The sequence below is a fragment of the Microcaecilia unicolor genome, chromosome 9 (assembly GCF_901765095.1).
Source record: "Microcaecilia unicolor chromosome 9, aMicUni1.1, whole genome shotgun sequence".
Taxonomy (NCBI): Eukaryota; Metazoa; Chordata; class Amphibia; order Gymnophiona; family Siphonopidae; genus Microcaecilia; species Microcaecilia unicolor.
In genome coordinates this window covers 170,326,492-170,352,570 of record NC_044039.1, presented here as the reverse complement: position 1 = coordinate 170,352,570, position 26,079 = coordinate 170,326,492, and the positions used below count along the sequence as shown (strand labels likewise).

At 43.0% G+C, this 26,079-nt stretch overlaps 1 protein-coding gene across 7 annotated transcripts in view; it reads right to left on the bottom strand.

Annotated features, from left to right (window-relative positions):
• Positions 1-26,079, bottom strand: part of KTN1 (kinectin 1) — a 227,432-nt gene that overhangs the window by 165,725 nt on the left and 35,628 nt on the right. For all 7 annotated transcript variants that reach the window (XM_030215125.1, XM_030215126.1, XM_030215128.1 and 4 more), the window contains exons 8-11: positions 17,009-17,141; positions 14,225-14,300; positions 9,229-9,392; positions 5,313-5,381 (exon numbers count right to left, since the gene is read on the bottom strand). In XM_030215125.1, the coding sequence (XP_030070985.1) occupies positions 5,313-5,381; positions 9,229-9,392; positions 14,225-14,300; positions 17,009-17,141 (442 nt within the window). The remainder of the gene's footprint in view (positions 1-5,312; positions 5,382-9,228; positions 9,393-14,224; positions 14,301-17,008; positions 17,142-26,079) is intronic.

The following is a 26,079-nucleotide window of genomic DNA, read 5'->3' as shown; positions in this document are numbered from 1 at the left end:
CCGCACCAGGTCTCCATACCATGGTCGACGCTGCCAATCCGAAGCTACCAGAATCACCCGACCAGAGTGATGTTCGATGCGCTATATTACTCGACCGACTAACAGCCACAGAGGAAACACATACAGTCACTCCCGAAGCCAAGGCAACAGATGAGTGTCGATTTCCTCCGCTCAAGGGTCTCTTCAGCGACTGAAAAAAAAAATCTCTGAACTTGCGCATAGCGAGCCGTTGCCCTAAGATCACCGAAAGTCCCCAGACCGACACAACTCACTGGAACACTGACCGAAGAAAAGACCACTCTCTGGGATCTAGAGTGTGCCTGCCGAGATAATCTGCATCTATGTGACCTACCCCGGCCACATGCGCTGCCAAGAGAGCCTGAAGATGAGTTCAACTGCGCCGCCAAGGCTCTTTGTTCCCCCCTTGACGGTTGACATATGCTACTGCCATGGCATTGTCACAGAGCACTCGGACTGCCTTGTGGCGAACCACCGACGTCAAGGCCTGGAGTGCCACCCGAATGGCCCGAGTTTCCAGCCGGTTGATGGACCACTCTGCTTCTGCCCGAGACCACCGGCCTTGAGCTACCTGACTGAGACAATGTGCCCCCCAACCTTGCAGACTGGCATCCGTGACCATTACCAGCCCCTGTGGGGACTCCAACGGCATTCCTTTCCCAAATTGCGCGGACTGAGCCACCAGCGGAGACTGAGACGAGGGGCCACCGACAGCGGACAACACATTTCCAAGTCCTGCGACAGAGGGGACCAACGACTGAGCAGAGCTGACTGTACCTGACGCATGTGCGCCCTGGCCCACGGAACTACCTCTATGGTCGCCGCCATCAGGCCCAGGACCTGACGATAAGTACGGGCCGTCGGCGCCTTCTCTGCAAGGAACCGACGAATCGGACCCTGTAACTTGGAACCAAAAGGCTGCACAAAGGAAAGTGAAGATAAGCTTCCGTCAAATCCAGGGAAGTGAGAAACTCTCCTTTCCTGACCGCACCAGTGACCGACCGCAACGTCTCCATCCGGAAAGAGGGCACCTTGAGTGCCGCATTGACCCTTTTGAGATCTAAAATGTGACGAAAAGTGTCCTCTTTCTTGTGGACCACAAAATAGATCAAATAGCACCCTGAGCGTTGCTGATCTGAAGGAACAGGAACCACGGCTCCCAACGCGAGCAGCCACCGCAGAGTGTCCCTCACTGCTGCCCTCTTGCTCCAAGACCGACAGAGGGATTCCAGAAACACTTCGGGAGAACAGCTTTCGAATTCCAGCGCACATCCGCCTCGAAACACCTTGAGAACCCACTGATCTGACCTGATTTGGGCCCAACTCTGGTAAAACAGACTCAGCCGAGCCCCAACATGCACCAGAGCCTGAGCCCGCACACCTTCATTGGGAATTGTGGCCTGAATACTAACCTCCCGCGGAAAAGCCACGCCCTCCGCGACGACTCTCATGAAAGAACTGTGTGCGCTGGAAAAACTGACCCCTAGAGGTCCTACTACTATTAAACATTTCTATAGCACTACTAGACTTATGCAGCGCTGTACAAATTAACATGAAAAGACAGTCCCTGCTCAACAGAGCTTACAATCTAAATTGGACAAACAGACAGCTAGGGGTAGGTCCCACTCGATCTGCCCGGCCTATACCGCTGAGCCTCCCTAAACCGTCCCCGAGAGGAACTAGTTCTGGCCCCTGCCTTGAACCGAAAATCTGGAAGCCATAGAACCTTGGTATCACTAAGACCTCACACTAACTTGTCCAAATCTTCTCCAAAGAGCATAGCTCCCTTAAGTGGCAGAGACCCACAACCATAGCCATATTTTTTGTCTGAAGTAGGCAACAAATCATAAAAGCCTCAGACAAAAAGGATGAACCCATGTCCAAGTCGGCTAACTCCTGACCCCCAGAAGAACCAACATCTACCGAATCATCCAGGAGCTTCTCGGCCCAACGAAAACATGCCCGAGCTACCAGACCCCCACAAACCGAGGCCTGCAGGGCTAGAGCCGACAAAACAAAACTACGCTTGAGAAAAGATCCCAACTTCCTATCCTGAGGATCACGGAGAGCCGTTCCTCCATCAACCGGGATAGCCGTAGCTATAATTACTGCCGTCACTACTGCATCTACCGTGGGAGCCTTAAAGGAATCCCTATCGTCCTGAGGGAGGGGATAAAGCCTCGCCATTGCCTTTGCCACCTTACACGGCAAATCCCATTCCTGACAAATCATCTCCCGGAGATCCTTGTTCATAGGGAAGGATCACGCCTGACGCTGAATGCCCTTCACCAACGGATCCTGGACAGTTTCCCCCAACGCCACCTCAGGACCAAACTGAAGGGTGGACGACACCTGATCTATGAGTTCTGACAGCTCATCTCTATGGAAAATCCGCACTACTGAAGGATCCTCTCCAGGAATCCAACAATCCTGCTCCTGAGAGCCGTCAATTCCATCTGACTCCCCCAGATCACTAAGCGCAGCTTCTGCAGCTACAGGAGAAAAACATTGCCTGTCCTCTGACCACTCTAACCGTGGTCTCTCAGCCAAGATGGAAATAGCCCCCTCTTCCAATTGGGGGGGGGGAGGGGGGGCCCCGATCTCCAGGCCTGATACCGCGTCCAGACAAAATCTGGAGGAAAACCCACCATTCCTGGACCGTCATTAGGCCCTTTTGTGCCAAAAACGGAGGCCGCAGGCCCAAAACCAGCCGGCTCCATGGGCCGCGTCAGACTCAAGATGGCGGCTGTTCCCGCCGAAACTGTTCCCGCTGACAGCGGCCCTGCCTACGCTCCCGCTGACCCGGAGACTCCCGACACCATCGATCCCTCCGCGGTCAAGTCGGGGGGTGCCGCAGCCACCTTTATAGGTGCACCGCAAAGCTACACTGAGCGCCCGGCGCCTCTACCCCTCGCCACGAGCACGCGCGACATCGGAGGAGCTGGGCCGCCATAAACCACGAGGGAAGGGAAAAGCTGTTCCGCAAACGCGCCAAACCAAAAACTCACTCACACTGCAAAAGCACTGGAGAAAGCGCTGCTCTCTCGTTCCAGCAAGGAATCAAAACCCCCGTTCGGTCCGCTGAAAATAAAGAAATAAATGCCCTTAAAGGCACAGTACTCCAACTCTGGCAGCTGGAAATTGTCAAGGCTACAATACTGAGAAAGCAGCCGAGGCACAAAGCTGCCAAGCAAAATGACATAGAATAACTGACCTTAAAGGCATCGTACTCTAACTCTGGCATCTGGAAATTGTAAGGCACTCAAGGCTACAATACTGAGAAAGCAGCCGAGGCACAAAGCTGCCAAGCCAACAGGGGGAGGGACCCAAACATAGGTGTAACACCCCAGGGGGAAAAACTGGGCCCCACCAGACCCAGGGCCCCAAAGCACTTTTTTTTTTTTTTTTTTTTTTTTTACACACACGTACAGGGTACTGCAACAGAATAAAGTTTGGAAGGAAAAAATCCTACGACCCAATGACAAACTACCTCACCAGATTATTGGAGACTGCACAGGCTGTCAACTGCTACCTCTGCTGAGACTGAGAAAATACTGGCTAGTGGAGGTTCTGCACAGGTTATATATACAGGCTTCAAAAGCTTAGTGTTTTCTCAGTCTCCCTCTGCTGGTAGGAGGACATAACCCACGCGTCTTGACCGGTCTGGAGGGTCGCTGAGGAATTTGGGTTCTTTTTTCCCCCACATGCATCACCTTGCACTTGCTCACATTAAACGTCATCTGCCATTTAGCCGCCCAGTCTCCCAGTCTCGTAAGGTCCTTCTGTAATTTTTAACAATCCTGTCGCGAGTTAACGATGCCAGTACGACACAACTTCGATGCCAAGACTTTGGCTCCAAAAATCTTCTCTCATTGAGCCTCTCTGGAAATCAGGGTCCTCTTCTTCATGCAAAGACAGTTAATGGGGCTACGGTTAGGCCCAAGACACTAGACACCAAGAATGGGTGTCCTTCCCAGAAATTGTCCGACTGCACCAGGTACAGCGCTTAAAGCCACTGGGAACCTATGTGGACATGTAAGGAAAAACTGCCTTGGCTAAATTAAATGAAGCGATGGTGCCTGAAAGAGGGGCGAAGCACGACAAAAAAAAAAAAGAAAGGGAAAGTTCCCGGCCGAAGTTAAGGCCTAAAATCAGCCGAACAATGACAAAAAAGAAAGGAAACGTAAAAACGGGCAGAATAAACTTAAAATATAAGGGAAAAACAAAAATAAACAAAGGAGGTTCCACAACTGGGGACACAAATATGGACAAAAAAAAATCACTGAAAGGCATGAAAAAGCTCTTTTGGACCCCATGATAAGAGGAGACAGCAAAAAAAAAAAAATGTCCTCGCCTCACTGTGGTAGAGGAAGAACTTGAGGAGACTGCATTCACATGGCGGGAAGAAAGGCCCGTGCACATGCGAAGTGAAATGTGTCTCGCGCTCCACAAATCTCTACTTATACTTTTTATAAATCCTGGACCAGACGACATGGGTTGGCATCACCCACTTGTGAGAATATAAAGCATGCTTGTCCTCGGAGAATTCCCCCTCCCCCCTACTCTCTGAGGAAATTGAGAGAAATAGAAGCTGTGCCTAGGTCAATGATCTCGCATATAGAGGACATTAACTCTCCATGTTGAGGCAGTAAACTGCTACTTGATTTTCTCTCTCAGGGTAGAAAGACAGTGATTTTTTATTTTTATTTTTTTTACTTCTGCAGCTGCTTTACTGTGCGGCTGCTATGAGGCTGTTGTGAGGCAGTGCAGTTACCAGTGCCCCTCTCATTCTCTGGAAAAGAAAACAACAAAAACGAAAGATGTCCAGAAAGATGTAAAAAAGGCCAAACTAAAATCACACATTCTCTGCCCACATGAACATACATGTAGTTACATGCTAAGGCACTTATGGGCTACCTTACAAGTGCCAATTGCAAGGCATTTGTAATTGCTGGAACCCAACTATAGAACTGCTCTGAACCCTCTCAGAACAGATTTCACCCTCTCATTTACCATATGAAAGAAAGAACCTAAAGAACTTAGTAGTTAAAAAGTTTTTTTTTTTTTTAAATGTAGAAGTTAATGCAATCATCTTCAAAAGTACTGCAAGACAAATGAAAACTGCCTACAGATGCCTTCTGGGAAAAAGCTTATGTTGACTAAATTAAGCAAGATAATACATGCAATTAGAGCTATGCATAGGAATATACAATTAAGATTTTTATATTGATTGGTTTCTCAGTGGCACAGTTAACATTAAAAGTAACAATGTAAATGAGCATAGAGAACAATACCTGGGCTGCCAACTGTGTGTGACAATTTTGTATCTGAACTTTCATTAACTCATTCTGCTCCACCAGTTCCTTTAGACGATAAATGCAGCAACAAAGGAAAAAAAGGTGAAAAGTGAAATGAGTAACAATAATTCACGAAAAAGTTCCTTAGCAAAATGAAATTCAACCCTTCAGGCTTTCTGATACATAGGCCCTCTATCATGGGGCTCCCTCAGAAGATCAGGGAAATCCAGGATTACGAGGAGGGGTATTTTTTATATGATGTCCAAATTCGATTTTGAACATTTTACAAAAAAATAGCCAAAACTTCCAGTGCCAAACATGGTCACTTTTGAACCAGAAAAACATTATCTTTTTGGTTCAAAAATCACCCTTAGACATTTTTGTGCCCCGTGCGTCTTTCTTTAAGGGCCATTTTCAAAAAAAAAAATGTCCAAGGGAAAGAAGCCATAGGGATGTCAGGAAGGGGGGGGGGGGGGGCAGAAGACTGGCAACAGCGGATCAGTGGGGCAGCCTAGGGTGCACTGCACTTAACTTCACATAAAAGGACCCAGATACACCTCATACCATAACCTCCTTATATTGTATGGCAAGCCCTCCAGGAACAACAAAAAATGTACTGTACTCAACTGTACACCACAATAGCCCTTATGCCTGCAGGTGTCACCTTACCTTTACGTGGGTTCAGTAAGTATTTTGTGGGTTTTGGGGCACTCACACTTTCCACCACAAGTGTACCAGTTAGAATGGGATATGGGCCTAGCTCCCCTTTTCTACAGTCCACTGCACTGACCACTAGTCTGCTCCAGAGACTTGCTTGCTGCTCTAAGCGGAATGTCCACTATATCTGCAGCTGTCAGAGCCTGGATGAACTGTCACTTTCACCTCTTAGGAGGGTGGGAGGAGGTCAGTGACCACTGGGGGTTAAGGAAGAGGGTCATGCCTTTATCTGTGCAGTGGTTATCTGGTCAGTTCGGACACCTTTTTGGCGCTTAGTCATTATTGAAACAGGTCTAGCCTATAACATCCTATTTTTTACCATGGACATTTTTACAATGTTCCGTTATCTCAGAAAAACTCCAAATCATAAGCCCATCCTAGTCCTGCACAAAACATACCTCCACCAACACATACCCTTAAGATTTAGACAAACTGCATAAAAAAACGTTTAGAAATTAGTTTCGAAAATAGCGAGTTGGACCTTTTGGGGGCTTTTTCCATTTTCAAAAAGCCAGGGGGCTCATTTTCAAAACTAGTAAAGACATTTTTCTTTAAGGTGGTCTCTGTCTGTCTTTCTTTAAGCTTTGGTAGGAAATCAGGGACTTCATAGGGTTTTACACTACAAAACAGGGGGGGGAGGTCCTTACCTGTTAAGAGCAGGTACAAGTCTTGGCTAAAAGACTCTTGGTATTCAGTGGTACACCATCAGTCTGAACACAAGCAAAGCTCTAAAAAGTATAGCTCTAAAAGTAGTCATTTAGGGGGTAATTTTATAAAACAACACAATATCCACTGCTTCAAAATGACGTTCATCTAACTTGTAATATTATAATGAACAGGAAATAAAGCCTCAAAGAGCTCACAGATCTTAATGGAACTGTATGAGCTAGAACGGATCACAAGATCCTGCCTTCATCATCGGCCAAAAAAACCTTAAGATGTATAAATTTCCTGTTCCTGTAGCTAGTCACAACTCCACTACTAAATCGAGGGACTGGTTCTTTAAGAAAATCTGATAGTTTGTGAGCACTACCACTTATCTTTTACAATGGTGATCCTGGACCACGTTGCCCAAGCCAATTACTCTCTCTGGAGTCATGTGCCGAGATTTTCTTAAAGAATCAGTCACTCGATTTAGTAGTGGAGTTGTGACTACAGCGTAGAAATTTAATGGTGCAATTGCATATAACCAAAGAAATGGGAGAAGTGCTGGAGAAGGGCAAAGCACAGGTGTTCTGCAATTCACGGAAAGATTTCATCTTCCACTCTTCGGTAATCACATGCAAGACATATTTGATAACTTTTTTTTTGATTTATAAAAGTTTTTATTAACATATCAAAATAACAACATCTGGAGACAAATACTCCTTGAAAATTTCAAAAACAGCAACATTCAAGCAATATCACATTCAAAATTTCCCCCCCCCCCCCCCTCCTACCCCCCCCCCCCCCCCCCGAGCTCTCAATCCCCCACCCTCCATCTTCCCATATATTTGATAACTTTTGCTGCCCAAGAAGTAACCCCCCAGCCCCCAGACTCTGGGCCAGTGGAAACAGTAAAGAAGTCACTGACGTAGAAAAACCATACCGGTGACACAACCAGCACCAAACCTGGTAAATGGCATTTAAAATGTTGAAAGTTCTTAGAAGTCCTAGGAGGCAAAGGATGAGTACCATGCAAAATATATCCCAGCTTCAAGGGGCATGACGGAAAACTGCTCCGTGCCACAAAGCCAATCATTAATGTGCCTCAATCCACAGTTAAATAATGAATGTTGAGTAAGCCCATGCCTCCATGTAATTTGGGTTTCTGAAACATGGCAAATCAGAAGCCAGGGTAGTTTTCCCCACCCCAAAAAAGCCTGTAAGAAACAGTGGAGCAATCGCTCTTCCCTCATTCCCAAGTATAGAGGCAGTAGTTGGAAAACATACAAATGAGGTTCCAGGAGCATATTAAAAAAATGGATGCAGCACCACAAAGATAAAGGGTACACCTGCCATAACTGCAACTTGCAAGCCATATCATCAAGAATAGGTTATATATTAAGACGGTACAGAGCAGACAAGTCTCTAGGTAAGAAAATCCTTAAGTAATGAATTCCTGTATCTTCCCACTTTAATAAAAAAGGACCTTTCTAAGACTCCCTAACCTCTGGAGGTACTGGGACAGCCATGGATTTAGCAAGATTTAGCCTGAACCCCCAAATCCTCCCAAAGGTCTCTATTAATTGTAATAGCCTTGATAGTGACGACCGAGAGCTAGAAAGCAGTAAAAAAAAAAAAAAAAGAGGTCAGCAGTGAACACTAACAACTCAAAGTTTCAACGCATTATCAACGATGACACCTACATCCCTTTCTTGGTCTGTGACTCCTAACATGGAACCTTGCATGATGTAGCTATAATTTGGGTTCCTCTTTCCCACATGCATCACTTTGCACTTGCTCACATTAAACATCATCTGCCATTTAGACGCCCAGTCTCCCAGGCTCATAAGGTCCTCTTGTAATTTTTCACAATCCTCCCGTGATTTAACGACTTTGAATAACTTTGAAGAATTTGTCAAGTAACCTGTTCAAATATCCCATTTTCATTTTGATATCTTACTCCAAAACATCAGGACCATTCTCAGATCCTGATGCAACCCTCCGCTTGCGAGTCAATTACTTGTGTGACTGAACATACCCTGCTTGTCGACAAAAGAAAGAAGGCATTCTCCACAGATAGCAGGGTTCAATCACAGACACAATCCCACCCACTTCCCTGAAAGCAGATTAAGTTTCAAGCTGTGGAGACACAGGGACTGCTGCGTGTGAGAGAAGCTGTACATGCTCAGAACTTATCCTGGTGCCATCAGATAATACAACCCACTTGTGGCTGATTATTCCTGCCTTCAATGCAGAATATCTGCTACTGGTAAGCAGCTTTGGCTTAGATAGGTTAGACACTGAACAAATTTTTACAAAAATAAAATTAAGCTCAAAAGGACTGCTGACAAAGAAAATATGGAAACCTGACCATTAGAAAATGGACTGAAGAATACTACTCCACTTCCTAAAAGTCTGTGATTGCAGTTGTATGAAAGTATGCTTCCAATTTTTTAAAAAAATTAGTTACATTTGAGGAAATTTTGTTATCAATGATTTTAAATAAGTGTACACAGTGTTTTGACCACGTAACAAAGAACAAGGGAAGTACCTGCATCTGAATTTTGAGTGAATCCTCAGTCACCCTTGTTTGTTGTTCTTCCATTAACTGTATTATTCTTTGTTCCAGCTGTTGTTTGGATACAACTGTGTCGGTCAGTTTACTGTGTAGACTCTTGATTTCATTCTCTTTGGCCAGCGACTTAGCTTGTATGTCTGCAATGCACATAAATGATCTTTTAAAACATATAAAAATGACTGCCCATAACTTTTGTTGAACTAATGTGTGCATTTCACTAGCATAATGCAGACCCTTTAATGGTGGAGTTAGGTATTACACTATGAAAAGTTGGTGTTAAGCAAGTCATGGCCAAAATTAATGGGTTTCCCAGACAAACTCAACATCAACCAAGTGATTTAATATTAAAATATTTACATTTTATTACAGAATTAACAACTAGTTGTTTAGGAAGTTAACTATGTTTCACTAAGGGGCCCTTTTACAAAAGGGTGGTAGGGCTGCTGCACGGGAAAACAGCACTACCACCAGGCGCACCCAAGTGCCCTGCAATAGTTCTGCTTTTTGTGTGCGCCATTTCCCGCGCCACAATTTTTTATTTTGTAGCACGGGAAGCAGGATGTAGGCATTCTTGGCGGTAACTGGGCAGTGCACAGCCATTGCCGTTTGCTCCCCGATTACCGCCAGAGTAGCGCATGAGCCTTTACCAGCTATTAAACAGGGGTCAGTAAGGGTTCAGGCAGTAAATGGCTGCACGCCAATTGGAAAATTAGTGCATGGCCACTAAGGACATCAATTAAAAAATTGTTTTTTTCCCATCACAGTAAAGAGTGGCCTCGGCGCACAGTAATCCTATGTGCCCAAACTATCGCAGGCCGCTTTTCACCATGGCTTGGTAAAAGGGCCCCTAAGGTACTCATCGCTAACATGTGAAACTTTCCATTATAGAATTTCAGAACTATGAAACCAAATGAACAGAATTGCAAGAATAACTTCAGATAAGTATTTAGCACCATTAAATATGTAACATTCTTTACAACTCACCTGTTCAGCTAAATTAGCCCAATTAAGAACTTTTTTTTTTAATCTTTACAGGTACTAAGTTCTTCTCTCACATGTAAAATCCTAAAACAAGTAGGTATTAGTCTAACTTTTTCTCTTTTCTCTCTATTTTTAATTTCTTCAATTATGTCACTTTTTTTTCCCCCTGTGTTCACACCCATTTAGTTAGTCATTTAGCTCTGGTCCAGTTCTCTGTTTCCGAAACTCTCTTGAATTGGCCAAGTCTTTATAGCCTCTCATGTCAGGATCTCTTGCAGGTTAAGTCTCTTCTTGAACAGAAGACCTATTCTCCCAACTTTTAACAAAATAAAAAGGAAGGAAAACCCTGCCTTCATACACCTGTGTGCTGTCTCTCTCTTCACAATTCTTTTTATCTAGCTAGCCCAAAATAAAAAACATAAAAAAATAGACATAACCTGCCTAAACCAAACCAAAAGTTACTTTAATTTACAATTTCTTACTACCATTTTAACGCTATCCCTTTTAACTGATTCCATATAGTTACAAATATAAATCACCAGACAGAAATTCCTGTCTGGTGCTCTCACAGACTGTATTTTTTGCATAAAGGATTTCAGTGACCCACAGTTCAGAAAAATTAATTCAGGTCACATTTTCAGTGGTCTTTTGTATTAACTAGCCACACTGTCAGAATGCCAGAGACTGCACAGCAATTTTTGCGTTATATGACATTTCATGGTGACATGTTAATTTTTAATTTATGTTACCTCTCTCTCTTTCCAAAAGACTTCAGACACATCAGATCACTCACCCAGCCAACAAAAGATTATCTGTTTTCTAAAACCACTTCTTTCCTACACATGCTTTCTCCGTCACTTATTCCCAACATTATACTTTAAATTTCTTCTACATTTTATCACTTCAGAAAACCACAATCATCATCAACACCCCACCTTTGACTCGCCGTTCCTCCTACTGCTGGCTCGTGAGACTCTCACCACAAGCCATCAGCACACATTTCCCTTTCTTGTCCCAGCACAAAGTCACCTACTCCTTTAAATAAATAATGTTCAAATTTACTATAGTTTATTATCAAGCTCATTTTCAAAGCACTTAGCCTCCCAAAGTTCCACAGAAACCTATGGAACTTAGCCTCCCAAAGTGCTTTGAAAATATGCCTCTATGTGTTGCTTCAAAGATGCTGATAGTCTTTGGGTATGATAATGTGAGTTGTACATTCTTTGGTTGATATCTTTCTTCTACATTGGATTGAATTGATATTTGTATCTTTGCCATTTTATACTAGTATTTCTAATAAAAATATTTAATACTAAATAATTACAAAAAATTATTTTTTTGCCCCCAAATCATTTTCCACTTTCATAGCATAGTTCTGCTCCAACAAGCCGAAAATGCATGCGCCCAACATCATCTACTTGACTTCCAGTATGCGTGTGCATACAAATGTCATGGGGTTCAGCCCTGAATCACCATAAATCCTCAGAGAGCCTTCCTGGACTTCCCTCACAGATCTCCAGTAACTGCCCTACTCCCTGTGGGCTCGATCTTGATCCAGCACCAACCTGCTCCCATATTCTGGGCCCAGGCCTGCTTCAGGCCTCAAAATCCCTTCCATGCTTGCATGAAGAATGTGGGCACTGACATTAGTGTGCACCATGTCATTGCACGTGCACACAAATGACATTCAGTGGCCTTCCTAGACCACATGACTCAGAGACTCTCTTTAAGGCCAAAAGAATGTCCTTCAAAGAATGGAACAAGGACACAAATAACGAAAATAAGAAGCAACATAAGAACTGGGAAGTCAGATGCAAAGCATTAATAAAGAAGGCTAAAAGAGAATATGAAGTGAAACTTGCCACAGAGGCCAAAACTCAGAGTAACAACTTTTCCAAGTACATCAGAAGCAGAAAGCCTGCAAGGAAATCTGTGGGACTGTTAGATCACAAAGGAGCAAAAGGGGCACTCAAGGAGGATATAGCCATAGAGGAGAAACTGAATGAATTCTTTGCTTCGGTCTTTGCGGAAGAAGATGTAAGAGATCTGCCTGTACCGGAAGTGGTTTTCAATGGCGATGATGCGAAAGAACAGAAAGAAATCTCAGTGAGCGTAGAAGATGTACTGAGCCAAACTGACAAATTAAAGAGTAGTAATTCACCTGGACCGGATGGCATACATCCAATGGTACTCAAAGAACTCAAGCATAAAATTACTGCTCAGCAATAATATGTAACCAGTCTTTAAAATCATCATGAAGTTTGGAGGGTGGCCAATGTCACGCCGATTTTTAAAAAGAGTTCCAGGGGTAATCCAGGATTTTACAGACTGGTAAAGTAAAATAGTTAAAACTACTATAAAGAATAAAATTACAGAACACATAGACAAACATGGTTTAATGGGACAGAGTCAGAATGGGTTCAGCCAAGGGAAGTCTTGCCTCACCAATTTACTTCATTTCTTTGAAGGTGTAAATAAACATGCGGATAAAGGTGAGTCGGCTGGATAATATATCTAGATTTTCAGAAAGTTTTGATAAAGTTTCTCATGAGAGACTCCTGAGAAAATTAGAGAGTCAAGGGACAGGAGATAAGGTTCTGGTGTGGATTAGGAATTAGTTATTGGACAAAAAACAGACGGTAGTGTTAAATGGTCATTTCTTTCAATGGAGGCCGGTGAACACTGGAATGCTGCAGGGATCTGTATTGAGACCGGTGCTATTTAACATATTTATAAATGATTTGGAAATCAGAATGACGAGTGAGGTGATTAAATCTGCAGATGATACAAAACTATTCAAGGCTGTTAAAACACATGTGGACTGCGAAAAATGGCAGATGAAATTTAATGTAAGCAAATGCAAGGTGATGCACATTGGAAAGAATAATCCAAATCAGAGTTACCTGATGCTACGGCCCACTTTGGGGGTCAGCACTCAAGAGAAAGATCTAGGTGTCACTGTAGGTACGCTGAAATCTTCTGCTCAGTGTGCAGCGGTCACCAAAAAAGCAAACAGGATGCTAGGAATTATTAGGAAAGGGATGGCGACAAAGACCGAAAATACTATTATGCCTTTGAATCGCTCCATGGTGTGGCCGCACCTTGAGTATTGCGCTCAGTTCTGGTTGCCTTATCTCAAAAAAGATATAGCAGAATTAGAAAAGGTTCAAAGAAGAGCAACCAAAATGATAAAGGGGATGGAACTCCTCTCTTATGAGGAAAGGCTAAAGAGGATAGGGCTCTTCAACTTATGAGATGGATGAGGGGAGATATTATTGAGGTCTACAAAATCCTGAGTTGTGTAAACGAGTAGAAGTAACTCAATTTTTTACTTGTTACAAAAGTTCAAAGACTAGGGGACACTCAAGGAAGTTACATGGAAATACTTTTAAAACAAATAGGAGGAAATATTTTTTCACTCAATGAATAGTTAAGCTCTGGAACTCCTTGCCAGAGGATAATATAGTTTTACTTGAGGATCCTAGGGCTTGGGGAAGACCCTGGGACACTTTGGTGAAGAGGGCTACATTGTTGACACTCTGGGCATAGGAGTCACATATTCAGTGCCACCATGGCTAGTCTGAGCTGCTGGCGGGTACAAGGAGACCTGGTACAGCAGAGTAGGAGAACATAAGAAAATAAGAGTAGCCAAACTGGGTCAGACTAATGGTCCATCTAGCCCAGTATCCAGTGGCCAAGCCGGGTCACAAGTACCTGTCAGAAACCCAAACTGTGGCAACATTCCATGCTACAAATCCCAGGGCAACCAGTTGCTTCCCCATGTCTATTTCAATAGAAGACTATGGACATTTCCTTCAGGAACTTGTCAAACCTTTGTTTAAACCCAGATACGCTAACCGCTGTTTCAAACCAATAGGGTTACAATAAGTATTAAAATCTCCCATCTATACCTGAGCAACTGTGTATGAGAAAATGTGAAGAAACAGAACTTAATTGCCTTTACTGAACAGATATAGAATACAGGTACCTTCATATTGTGCTGTCATTTTCCTTAAATAGGTCTCAATTTCCTCCCTTCTTCTCTCAGCTTCTTGATGTTGAGCCTTTAATCCAAAAGAAAGAGAAAATGAAAAAAAGGTCTTATGCAATGCAAATATACATTTAGGGTGAATTCTCTCACACAACTCTTGTATTCTGCTTAATCTCGTGAAGAGATTGATTGCAGAATGCTGAGAAACGCCAGTAACAGCTCAATGTATTTTCTTGGACTGTCACTATGTCAGTAAAGTACTACTAGTTTCTTACTGTTATAGTTACTGCATCCTGCTATAAAACGAGAGCAGTCAGTATTCTACACCTGCCCCACCATATCTATTACGTATCTTGGTAAAAATTCTCAATAAATTTAACTTAATATTTCAGAGGCCTGTTTTCAGTTGTGGAATATCTAAAAGTTAAACACACACTTGACAACCTACTCTGAGTATACATGGTTAAATTTAACCAAATAACCAATTCTGTTAAGTTTAGGCCAGGTATTAGTAAAGCTTAACATGACTGGATTGTTTTGAAAAGTTAACCAATCTGTAGTACGGGAGGAGGGTGAAGACAGAGAAATTCAAAATGGAAAGTTTGTCCAGGTAACTCCTGAAATTACCACCACTCAATTATCAGTGCCAACTGGCTCATTATTCATTTAAGTTACGCATGTAACTAAGGCATGCACCTAATTTAACGTGTGCAACTCTAGGTGCCACATATAGAATTTGGGGATAAGTTAGTATGAATTTGTCTACTATTCAATCCCATATCAAAACTTGTACATAGTCACAGTTAGCATGTAACCCGTATTTCTTTAAGAAAAAATAAAATTTGATAATTTTAGCAGCTGATTAAAAAATAAACTCTGTTTTAGCCTATTTTACATTTCCCCTGCATCATTTTTAATACTGAAATATTTAGGATTTTATTTTTATTCAGCAGTGAATTTTAGTGTTCAGATGTCGCACACATGAACATCGTCTGTGGGGTGTGTCACAACAGAAGAAAGGTTGAGAAACACTGCTCTATAGAAATGAGAAAGAGCAACCTTAGCAAAGCTGTGTATACTAAAGCCTGTAGAATGAGAAATAAGATTCTGGATCTAGAGGCTGACTTGGATTTAGTGGCAATCACAGAGACATGGTACATGGAAAACCATGACTAGGATATACAGTAAATACTCAAATATAAACTGAGATTTTTGGGCCAAAAAAAAAAAAAGGTCCAAAAATGGGGGTCTCAGTTTATATTCTCCTCCACTGTGGTTACCAGCATTTTCCTGGCAGTTCCTTCCTACCTTCCTTCAGCTGACATGGTCAAAGCAAATTATGCACTGGGCTGGCAGTCAGCAGGCCTTCAGCACACGCAGATATGCAAGACCCTGCACTGACCCAGCACATAATTTACTTTGACCGCATCAGCCGAAGAAAAGTAGAGAGGAACTGCAAGTAAAATGCTGGTAACTGCAGGGAGGGGGTATGAAAGAAGAAATGGCAGTAACCGCAGTGGTGGTGGAGCTGTGGAGCAATAAATGCCGGTCATCGGGGGGGGGGGGGGGGGAGGGGAGTTATCATACACAAGAATATAAACCCCTCTGGTTTATATGCGAAGTTAACAGTTTTCCCATTTTTTTGGAGGGGAGGGGAAAACTTGCCTCAGTTTATACAAGAATAGGTTTATATTCGAGTATATATGGTAACTAAACTGGGTTATAATTTATTCAGGAAGGACAGGGTTGGAAGAAAGAGGACTGGCATTATAAGTTAAAGATATTAACACAACAAAAACTCTCTGATAAACACCTAGGTAGTAATCGTAAATTTCTAACTTTAAAGTGAAATGGGGTGGGGTCTCGGAGACAACCAAGCTTACTTCAAATGCCACAAAAGGGTGCTATTTGTTACTTGTCTTAGTGCACAGCTGTGAGCATTAAGACAAAAATGCCACCCTTTTGTGGCATTTGACACAAGCTCTGTTGTCTCTGAAACATTACTCCCTTTTATTCACAATCAGTACCCAAGTGTTTATCAGAAATGTAAAAAGAAAGTCACATACTTAAAGGACGGACTCAGATACCTGAATGCCTAGTTAGGGGTGTCTGAAAAGTAAATGAAGATGACGAAGAACATTGCTGAACCACTAAAAAAAAGAGGAAAACTTCAAATATATAAGAGAGTTTTATATTCACGTCAAATAAACAGAGCACAAAAAAAATACTTGATGTACCCAGCATTTTCCTTGGTCCCGGGAAGGCCATGCATGCTCAGAACTAGCTCTGAGCTCTGGTTGCACTGTTCTGTCTCAGGGCCATGTGATTATATCCTGCTTGTAGACAGAGAAAAATGGCTCCCCTGAACCTTTCCTCCATAAAGAAAGGTCACTTTCCTGAAGTTGCTGCAGCTATAGCTTTCTTTCTACATTAAGCCAACTATACCACACCATATCATTGTGTTCAGGATCCACCCTATGAGCAAGTTACTCCATATCATGCTTTATAATTTCATTCCCTTAGTCTGAATAATACAGATGGTACAACACAACTGCATCTGTTGAAAGAAAAAAAAATCTTAAAATGCATTGCCACTTGACTGATAGCAATAACCTACTGTTTTCCGTCCATTTTATTTATTTTTTTTGGAAGCTGCTTCACCTTCAAATGCACTGATGAAATTCAATGGCTGGGAATCAGAATAAGAGATATAGGGACACACGATTAAGCTAACTCAATTGAAAAAACAATTTCACTCAGATCTATGTAAATGAACATTACCGTTAACTGTGCCACTGCTTGTTCTGTACTCTTCTTTTGCAGCTCCTCCTGAGCTACTTTACTGTTCTTTTCAGCTAACTCATTCATAAGCCGTGCACAATCCTGGCGCAGTTTATTAAGTTCAGAGGTCTGCCTAAAAATTAAAAAAAAAAACAAACATACATCATTGTAGGTGACCTAGGTTATCAAAAACAAACCAAAACATTTTACCATAAGACAGCAGTAGGCTGAGAACCAGAGGAACCAGATTCAATTCCTACTGCAGCTCCTTGTGACCATGGGCAAGTCACCTAACCCTCCACTGCCCCAGGTACAAAACCTAGATCGTGAGCCCACTAGAAGACAGAGAAGGTGCCTGTTCATAATATGTAAACCTCTTTGGTTATATGACAGAAAGGTGGTATATCAAATATATAAATAAAAATAAAATCACCTATGAAGGATACACAGGAGTGGAGGAGTGGCCTAGTGGTTAGAGTGGTGGACTTTGGTCCTGGGGAACTGGGTTCGATTCCCACTGCAGGCATAGGCAGCTCCTTGTGACTCTGGGCAAGTCACTTAACCCTCCATTGCCCCAGGTACAAATAAGTACCTGTATATAATATGTAAGCCGCATTGAGCCTGCCATGAGTGGGAAAGCGCGAGGTACAAATGTAATTTAAAAAAAATCGCCTATGAAGAATACACAGGAATAATGCACAGATTACACTTATGGATCCCATGTTTGTCAAAATAGCCAAAGAACACAAAAGACCCAGAGGCTTCTGGGATGTTTGAGAATGGCCCTAAAGACTAAAACTATCTGCTTTATAACAGAATGCTGCCATAAAATATGCATTTTGGTCCTTCTACAAACTGTCAATGGCTGGCAAACTGATTAACTGCTGTTACCACTAACACATTCCAGCCATCTTCAGCTCAACTTCCCAAGCTGACTACTTAATGAACTTGGCCTATCTGAAAACAAAATAGCTAACTGATCAATTAGGTTATCCATTCTGAGATCCATCTGTTTGCATTAAATCCAAGTACTCAATATATATTCATACAATTACAAAGAACACACAGTACATATTTCTGGGCTATGAAAGAGAACACAGAACTGGATGCAGCTTCTACCACCAGAATTCTACTCCCAATGTCACCTCAAGCTCTGTGCATTCTGCCTGACAATATTCTTTGGAAAGGCAGCTTTTTGCCCGATTTTCTTGCTGCCTGCAAACCTGATAAAGAGTGACCCTGTCACACAGAGAGGGAACCTCACCAAGCGGTATCATGGGCAACTTAATTAAATTTACGTTGAGTTAGTGTTATATCTTTGCAAAGTACTACTGAGGTTAATCTGATATTCTTATACCTACCAATATTAAGCACAGAAAGTGAAACTGCTTACCCGTAACTGTAATGTGGGTTTCTCCATGGAGAGTAGGGGAATCGAACATCCTCATGTCATCCTCATTTTGAATACTTGCTCTCAAAAAGCCCAGGAGAGTCACAACAAGGGTTCTTGTGCTGTGCCTCCTCAGTCAATTACATAGCTAAAGTTTTAAATTCAGACAGGAAGGTGAGATGTATGTGGTTCCAATTCCTCTGCTATCCACAGAGAACCCCCATTACAGGTAAGCAATTTTGTTTTCTCCATCGCATGCTGTGAATATGGAGCCACAAAACTGAGTGATTCCTAAGCCAAGGGTTGAAAAACAATAGACTATTTAGGCAACCTGGAAAGATATGTTCCAGTGGAAGACCCTGTGCAAAAAAGACTTTGTAGAATGGAATGCTCAAACACTGCCCAGGTAAGCGGAGACCAATCAGTAGTGTTTAATGAATGTATGGGTTGGCGACTGTCACCATCCTACAGAAATCTGTTATTCAGGTCCATCTGAGATTAGCTATCATTGTTGACTTCACAACGAACTTATGAATGCTGATGTGAAATAGAAATGGTACATCAGTTCCGTGATGTCCAATATAAAGAGTGATCACTCAGATGCTCCAAGCGCCCTTCAAGTAATAAGAACAGGCTTGTCTAAAGTTCAGCATGCACAGAGTGGTTTATGCTGGCTGAGAACATGGCTCAGGAAATAAAACAAATAGTGCGGCAAAAACTTGGGACAAGTGCTTAGCCCCACTTCTGAGAAAAATTAGATGTACGGGGATGATGGACAAGAGCTTGCAGTTCATTGCCATATCTTGCCGAGGTGAAGGCTACCAAGAAAATAATATTTCAGCAGTGTCACTTGGTCCAAGGGTTCAAAAGAGGTCTTGATAAGCTGGATGGGGAAGAGGAATAAGAATGGGTGGTTTAGATCAGAGGATCCCTTACATGGACTGGCAGACCAAGGCCTATTCTTTTTCAAGGTTGAAGGTGCAAGTCAGATTAGAAGACATTTGGATGGCATATTGAACTTGTTCTACCTGAAACAGATGGTTGTCAAAACATAGACCATGTCAGTCGGGGTAGTGGACATTATACTTTAACCAAGCAGTGATGCTGGATTTGAAGTGGACAGAGTTGAAACAAATAGCAAGTGTCTTAAATATGGTGCCATAATGATGTGACTGGAGGAGTTACATTATTTTGAGTGAAATAGTTGGATTTTGTTAAAACACATTGAACCATGAAGCTGATCCTTCATTAAAGTATTTGGGGGAGCAGGCGATATCCATATATTAATACTGGTGCAGTGGTTGAATTTAATATCGACCATACCGCTATAGGCCATAGACTGATGATCTTTTTCACACAATTTTTTTTTTAATTATGGTTTAGGCCTCTGCAGTTCCATCATCATTATGGAAACAAAATACCTCAGGTTGGGCCTTTTTGTTCTATCCACATGCTCATGACAAGCTATGATTATAAACAGATGTAGGTGTATTGAACTAGCTTTCAGGCCAAAGCTGTAAGAGATGCACTAAACTCTGTAGTGGGAAAGGATTTAGGGAATTCTAAAAGCACCCATTTGTAGTGGTAGGATTTTTTGGGCACAGGCTTCCTGACAGCTAGGAAGATTTCCAAGTTGTTCTAGGACACAGGCAAGGAGAATACCATCTGCCTCTCAACACAGAGAAAATGATAATGCCTCAATATGGAGGCTGTCTAGGACAGAGAAGTTGGTGACGCTTATTTTTTAAGGATTGATCTCCGGGTAGCTCTTGGAAGGGCCATGAGAGACAGTAACCTGTACAGGGATCCTATATTCCTGGGTGGTCAAAGGCCTCCCCCCACCCTCAAGGGCCCTGATGGAGCAAGTATGAGTAGGCCACACCGAAAAAATTCTGTAGGCCAAGATTTCCAATAGAGCATAGATCAAGTCTAGATGTTACGTCTGTGACTCACCTCGCCCTCTGGTGGCCAGAACCAGTGGCTACTATGGACTATCACCCGTTCCAGATTTCTGCTCAGTCTGGTCCGGATCTTCCAGGCTGCCGGGTTTGCTTGTGTTTGAGCCTGCACAGCACCCGTAGTGGCCTGGTGATTGCTGCAGCTGAGTTCCAGGTGCTGCTGGGCTTATTAGCCTTTTGGAATCTCTCTGCAGTTGCCTTTGCATCGTCTAAGGCCCTGGTATGTTGGTGCTTGTTGCACTTCAGCCTAGTTTGATTCTTGTTCTAGTTCCTTGCCTGATTCTGTTAGTTTATGTGTAGCTTAGCTTGTACTGTCCTAGTCTTGACTCTTGTTTGTATTTACTGTGTCTGGTTCTGGGTTCTCTGTGTTTCTTGTTTATTGTCTGCCTGGCAGCTTTCAGTCTCTCTCTTGTTTTTCAGTGTTTGGTTCCCTGCTGCAGTGGCTGTTTACAGCTTTCAGTCTGGTCTTTTGGCTTCTCATTCCCTGCCTGGTTGTCTATATATTCCTCTCCCCTCTGACCCTCAGCCCTGGTTCAGTCTAGTGGGGTATCCAGTCCTGCCTTGCCCAGTAAGCCCTGCCGGCCACCTGCAGCCAGAAGCTCAACATTTGGTGAAAAGCGGCCAAGTGCAGGTGAAGTTTAAGGGTGCCTGCTCTGCTTTAGTCCTGCCTGTTTGCCTCTGCTGCAACTCCAGTCCGGAGTTCCAGTCCTGTTCTGCCTAGTCTCCGGTGTGGGGTTGTTTTGCCTGCCACTGCCGCTCCTCGGCAGTGGCCCAAGGGCTCACAAACCAGTTTCCAGCTTTGAAAACGTGACAGGAGACAATAGACACCAGTCCTTTGGTGCTGATTTCCTTCCACCTTGAAAACAATCTAGAGAGAGATCCTCTCAAGTCCAAATGTCCAGAGCCATGCAGTTCTACCACCACAACCGTGGCTCGAGATGCCCCGCAGTGAGCACTGTATGTGGACAGTAGGAGATGGTAGAAGCATGAATTCTTCAACCTCACAGAGCAGAGATGAGAGACTTGAGAACTCCACTGGGAAATCTCCAATGAACTTAATAGACTCTTGCAGAAAGGTATGTATGCTTGTTTTACATTTACATGTTTAGTACGGAGCTTTGGTAAATTTCCTTCCTATTAAGTCCAGGATTCTGTAGTCCCTGCCAGGAGGGGTACTGGTGAAGAATTTGGAAATTTTAGCTTTGAGGACTACCAGAAACTAGTGTGGAAGTTGCAGAGTTCCTACCATAGAGCTGGCCGCATTTTATTCTTTAAATCCAGTCTCTTAGACATCACCTGGTTTAAGAAAGATGTTGCCAGATCTTTAGCTAGAAGTCCTGAAAAAAAAAACCTTGTGGACAAATGCAAGTGATTCTCAAAGGGTATTCAATGATTTTATGATGATATTGAAATCCCCTATTTTGAGGAATCTCTGGAAAGAGCTGAGATAGTGACCTCAAGAGTTTTTGAAGGAAGTTGGGGTAGAGGTTTCCTCAGTCTGTTTCAACAGGCCTAGGCTCTGAGGCAACTGACTCAATACTACTACTACCACTGACTGCCTGGGACCAGGCAATCACCACCACCCGTTTCTATAGCACTACTAGACACAGGCAGTGTGATATACAAGGGTTAAATGAAAAGTAATGCCTCCATCTCCATAACTTTTGTTTAAATGAAGATATTGTAATGGATAAAAAGTGAAAATAATGCTTGAAACGTGCTCTTATCACATGTATTTACTTTTCTACATAGTCACCACCATTCGCCACACATTTCTGCAAATGATGGACAAGATCTTGAAAGCTGTCGTGAAAGAACTGTACATCTTGTCTCTTCAACCAGCTGCTCATTGTCCATACTACTTCTTCGAATCGAACAGATGGCATTCTCCCAATTTTGGAAAAAGATATAAATTGCATGGTGTAAGACTGGGTTGTATGGCACATGAGGTAATATTGTGAGAACCAGCTTCACAATCGTCTCCAAGGTGTTTTGTGCCGTGTAAGGCCTAGCATTGTCATACTACAACAAAAATTCCTTCTTGTACTTCCAAACTCTTCTCAACCATTCTTTCAAAGTTTTCAAGGTTGCAGCATAATGATTTGACATAAGTACATAAGCATCGCCATGCTGGGACAGACCAAGGGTCCATCAAGCCCAGCACCCTGTCACCGACAGCTGCCAAAAGAACAGGCAATGTGTCCCGCCCATCCTAGAAATACTGTATTATTCCCTCGTCCATTCAATAACATTCTATGGCTTTTTCCTCCAGGAAGCCGTCCAACCCTTTTTTGAAGTCTGCTTAGTTAACCGCCTTAACCAGCATTTCCGGCAGCGAATTCCAGAGTTTAACTACACACTGAATGAAGAAAAATTTCCTCCGATTCGTTTTTAATTTACCACACTGCAGCTTCATCGCATGCCCCCTTGTCCTAGTATTTTTGGAAAGCATAAACAGACGCTCCACATCGACCCGTTCCATTCCATTCATTATCTTATAGACCTCTATCATATCTCCCCCTCAACCGCCTTTTCTCCAAGCTGAAGAGCCCCAGCCTCTTCAGTCTATCCTGAAAGGAAAGTCGCCCCATTCCCTGTATCATCTTTGTTGCACTTCTCTGCACCTTTTCCAGTTCCACTATGTCTTTTTTGAGGTGCGGCGACCAGAATTGAACACAATATTCGAGGTGCAGTCGCACCATGGAGCGATACAATGCCAGAATAATATCCTTATTTTTGTTTTCAATCCCTTTCCTAATGATACCCGACATTCTATTTGCTTTCCTAGCCGCAGCAGCACACTGAACAGAAGTTTTCAATGTATCATCAATGATGACACCTAGATCCCTTTCTCGGTCTGTGACTCCCAACACTGAACCTTGCATGACGTAGTTATAGTTTGGGTTCCTCTTTCCCACATGCATCACTTTGAACTTGTTCACATTAAACGTCATCTGCCATTTAGACGCCCAGTCCCCCAGTCTCGTAAGGTCCTCTTGTAGTTTTTCACAATCTTCTCGCGATTTGACTACTTTGAATAACTTTGTGCCATTGGCAAATTTGATTACCTGACTAGTTACTCCCATCTCTAGGTCATTTATGAATATGTTAAAAAGCAAAGGTCTCAGCACCGATCCCTGAGGGACCCCGCTAACTACCCTTCTCCATTGCGAATATTGACCTTTTAATCCTACTCTCTGTTTCCTATCTTTCAACCAGTTTTTTATCCACAGTAAGACACTACCTCCGATCCCATGTCCCTCTAATTTCCTCTGTAATCGTTCATGAGGGACCTTATCAAATGCCTTCTGAAAATCTAGATACACAATATCAACTGGCTCACCTTTGTCCACGTTTGTTTACCCCTTCGAAGAAATGCAGCAGATTGGTGAGGCAAGACTTCCCTTCACTAACTCCATGTCCCTTCCATGTTGACATTGTCCCATTAGTCCATGCTTTTGAATGTGCTCTGTAATTTTGTTCTTGATAATAGTCTTTACCATTTTGCCCAGCACTGACGTCAGACTCACTGGTCTATAATTTCCCGGTTCTTCTCTGGAACCTTTTTTAAATATCAGCGTTACATTGGTCACCCTCCAATCTTCCGGTACCATGCTCAATTTTAAGGATAAATTACAAATCACTAACAGTAGCTCTGCCAGCTCATTTTTTAGTTCTATCAGTACCCTAGGGTGAATACCATCCGGTCCAGATTTGCTACTCTTCAGTTTGCAGAACTGCTCCATTACGTCTTCCAGATTTACAGATATTTCAATAAGTTTTTCCGACTCTTCAGCTTCGAATACCCTGTCCGGCACCGGTAACCCACCCAAATCTTCCTCGGTGAAGACCGAAGCAAAGAACTCATTTAGTTTTTCTGCTATTTCTTTGTCTTCCTTGATCGCCCCTTTAAGACCCCGGTCATCCAGCGGGCCAACCAATTCTTTTGCCGGTGTCCTGCTTTTAATGTATCTAAAAAAATTTTTACTATCAGTTTTCACCAGGGCCGGTCTTAGCTAGTGTGGGGCCCTGTGCAGACCAATTTGATGGGGCCCCACCCTAACTCCACCCCACCAAGCTCCCTCTGAGCTCCAGGGCCCCCTCCCTCCGAGCTCCAGGGCCCGCCACCCCTCCCTCTGAGCTCCAGGACCATCCCCCCTCCCAGCTCCAAGGCCCTCCTCCCAGCTTCAAGGCTCCACTCCCTCCGAGGCCTCCCTGCGTGTTCCAGGGGCCTCCCGCCCTCCCTCCGAATTTTAAAAATTATCTTACCTCGTCGGGTTACAGCGGCAGGCAGCAGCAGTGAAAAGCATGAGAGTTTGGTGCTTCAGGAGCCTTCCTTTCTCTCTCTCTCAGCTCTGGTCCTGACTCCCGCCCTCATTTACTGTTTCCGGGAGGGTGGGACCAGAGCTGAGAGAGGGAAGGGACAGCTCCTGAAGCGCCGAGCAGCTCACACGCTTTTCACTCCTGCCGCCGTAACCCTGACGAGGTAACTTAGATGACTTTTAAAATTCAGAGGGAGGGGAACTGGAATTCAGGCGGTTGGGGTGGAGTTCAGGCACGCCGCGTGGGGCCCTATGCAGTCGCCTCGGTCGCCTTGCCCTAAGACTGGCCCTGGTTTTCGCCTACGATTGTCCTTTATGAGTTCATCAACCCTTCTTCTTTGACACTCATCTATTGTTGTCAGGGGTCTTCCACTTTGTTCTTGACCAAATTAGCCCTTCTTGTCCCTAATCTTTACATTTTTGGCCCAGCAACGCACAGTACTCACATCAAAGTCATCACCATAAAAACTGCACACAGTGGTGAATTTCTGTTGGAGGGACTCCTTCGAAATTCTACCATGGCACGTTGCTTAAATCACACCATTTCACAAGCAATAGCAAAATAGCCTCTTTGCACAGATACTTCTAACCAACCGAGGTGAAGGAAGAGATTTCAAAGAACAAGTGAACACATATAGCACATCAGTGCTGCCATCTGTTGATGAATTATGGCGGTGGAGGTATTACTTTTTATTTAACCCTCATTTATAAAATCCATAAAATAACATATAAAAAAATATAAACAATAAGCATCATACTACATGTATACATCTTTATACAATTATATCCATGTAACATAAAAATTCTCTTCATACACCAATGATCTATACAACTTCGATATTCCAAAATATGTTCTAACACTCCTGAACAACACACAGGGTCATATAATACAGGGTTCCTAGCTGTATAATATATATCAAATGCTAAAAAATAAAATATTATGAAAAAAGCCAATAAGGGAATTCACCCTCTCCTCTTTCACACTCCAAAGAATAAAGATTTCTCCAAATTTTCTTTTATCGGCAATAAAATCCACAGATCAAAATTTGTCCGTGCTTTAAGCAACTTTAAGACACAGACTTTGGAAGAATTAAAAGCATGATTTTTACTGATGCAGGAACATAGTTGTGGACTGTAACATTTGATGTTATAGACTGTTGTAAGGTTTCAGGGATTGATTAATGGGATTATCTTCAGTGCACCAGATTCCATTATTTTATCGCCTTAGTTTGAGAGTGGATTTTAAATGTAAAGGTTTATAGCAATATGAATAAAAGTTTGTGTATTCTATAAACGTATTACCAGTAACAAAACAATTTTGAGTGAAAGACAGACAATGATCAAGTATTTTATATCACATTCATTGTTGGTATAATCATGACTTGATGAGTAACTGCTAGG